This window comes from Austrofundulus limnaeus, unplaced genomic scaffold, assembly GCF_001266775.1.
Source record: "Austrofundulus limnaeus strain Quisiro unplaced genomic scaffold, Austrofundulus_limnaeus-1.0 Scaffold4693, whole genome shotgun sequence".
Taxonomy (NCBI): domain Eukaryota; kingdom Metazoa; phylum Chordata; class Actinopteri; order Cyprinodontiformes; family Rivulidae; genus Austrofundulus; species Austrofundulus limnaeus.
In genome coordinates this window covers 1-1,016 of record NW_013957095.1, presented here as the reverse complement: position 1 = coordinate 1,016, position 1,016 = coordinate 1, and the positions used below count along the sequence as shown (strand labels likewise).

Genomic DNA, 1,016 nt, shown 5'->3' with positions numbered 1-1,016 from the left:
CACAGAGACACACAGAGACACACAGAGACAACTGGACAGAGACACACAGAGACACACACAGACACACAGAGACAACTGGACAGAGACACACAGAGACACACAGAGACAACTGGACAGAGACACACAGAGACACACAGAGACAACTGGACAGAGACACACAGAGACACACAGAGACAACCAGCTGCTTACCAATAAATGTGTCCAAGTAAAGATAATGTGAAAGAGGCAGCGTCTCCAAACTCTGTGATGATGTCATCTTGACTCTTCTGTTTGTTCAGCACTCCACCAATCAGAACCTGTTCCCCCTCCGCCAACCTGGGAGGCAGACAGGTGAGGCAGACAGGTGAGGGACAGGTAAAATGTGCTTCACAGTGTGGGTGGATGTCAGGGGAAGATCAAAGGTCAGAGTGTGTTTTCTTACTTGCTGAGTTCAACGCAGCACTTTGCCAGCAGGAATCGAACCTGCGGTGTGGAGCAGCTGTGAGCCTTTAGTAGTCTATAAGCTTTATAAGGCTTCCCGGAGCGGTAATAACATGTGGCTAACAGGTAGAGAGCCTCCTCTGACCGCACTGGCACACACAGGTAGACAGGTAAACAGTCAGGTAAACAGACAGGTAAACAGGTAAACAAACAGGTAAACAGGTAAACAGTCATCAAGTAAACAGACAGAAATAAAAGTCAGGAAGACAGGTGTTACCTTCAGCGTAGAGCCTCTCAGCCAGAAAGACAGCATCCAGGTAAGCATAGTGGTTGAGCGCCTGCCATACTGCAGCCTGAACACAGACACACAACTTAACATTAGACCCTCCTGAACACAGACACACAACTTTACATTAGACCCTTCTGAACACAGACACACAACTTTACATTAGACCCTTCTGAACACAGACACACAACTTTACATTAGACCCTCCTGAACACAGACACACAACTTTACATTAGACCCTTCTGAACACAGACACACAACTTTACATTAGACCCTTCTGAACACAGACACACAACTTTACATTAGACCC

The 1,016-nt window shown here is 46.9% G+C and overlaps 1 protein-coding gene across 1 annotated transcript in view; it reads right to left on the bottom strand.

The window, feature by feature from the left end:
• Positions 1-773, bottom strand: part of LOC106512191 (cell division cycle protein 27 homolog) — a gene marked incomplete at both ends in the record, with an annotated part of 2,230 nt that extends 1,457 nt beyond the window's left edge. The window contains 3 exon segments of the mRNA XM_014000859.1: positions 190-315; positions 422-569; positions 698-773. Coding sequence (XP_013856313.1) covers positions 190-315; positions 422-569; positions 698-773 — 350 coding nt within the window.
• Between the last annotated feature and the right edge of the window lie 243 nt (positions 774-1,016).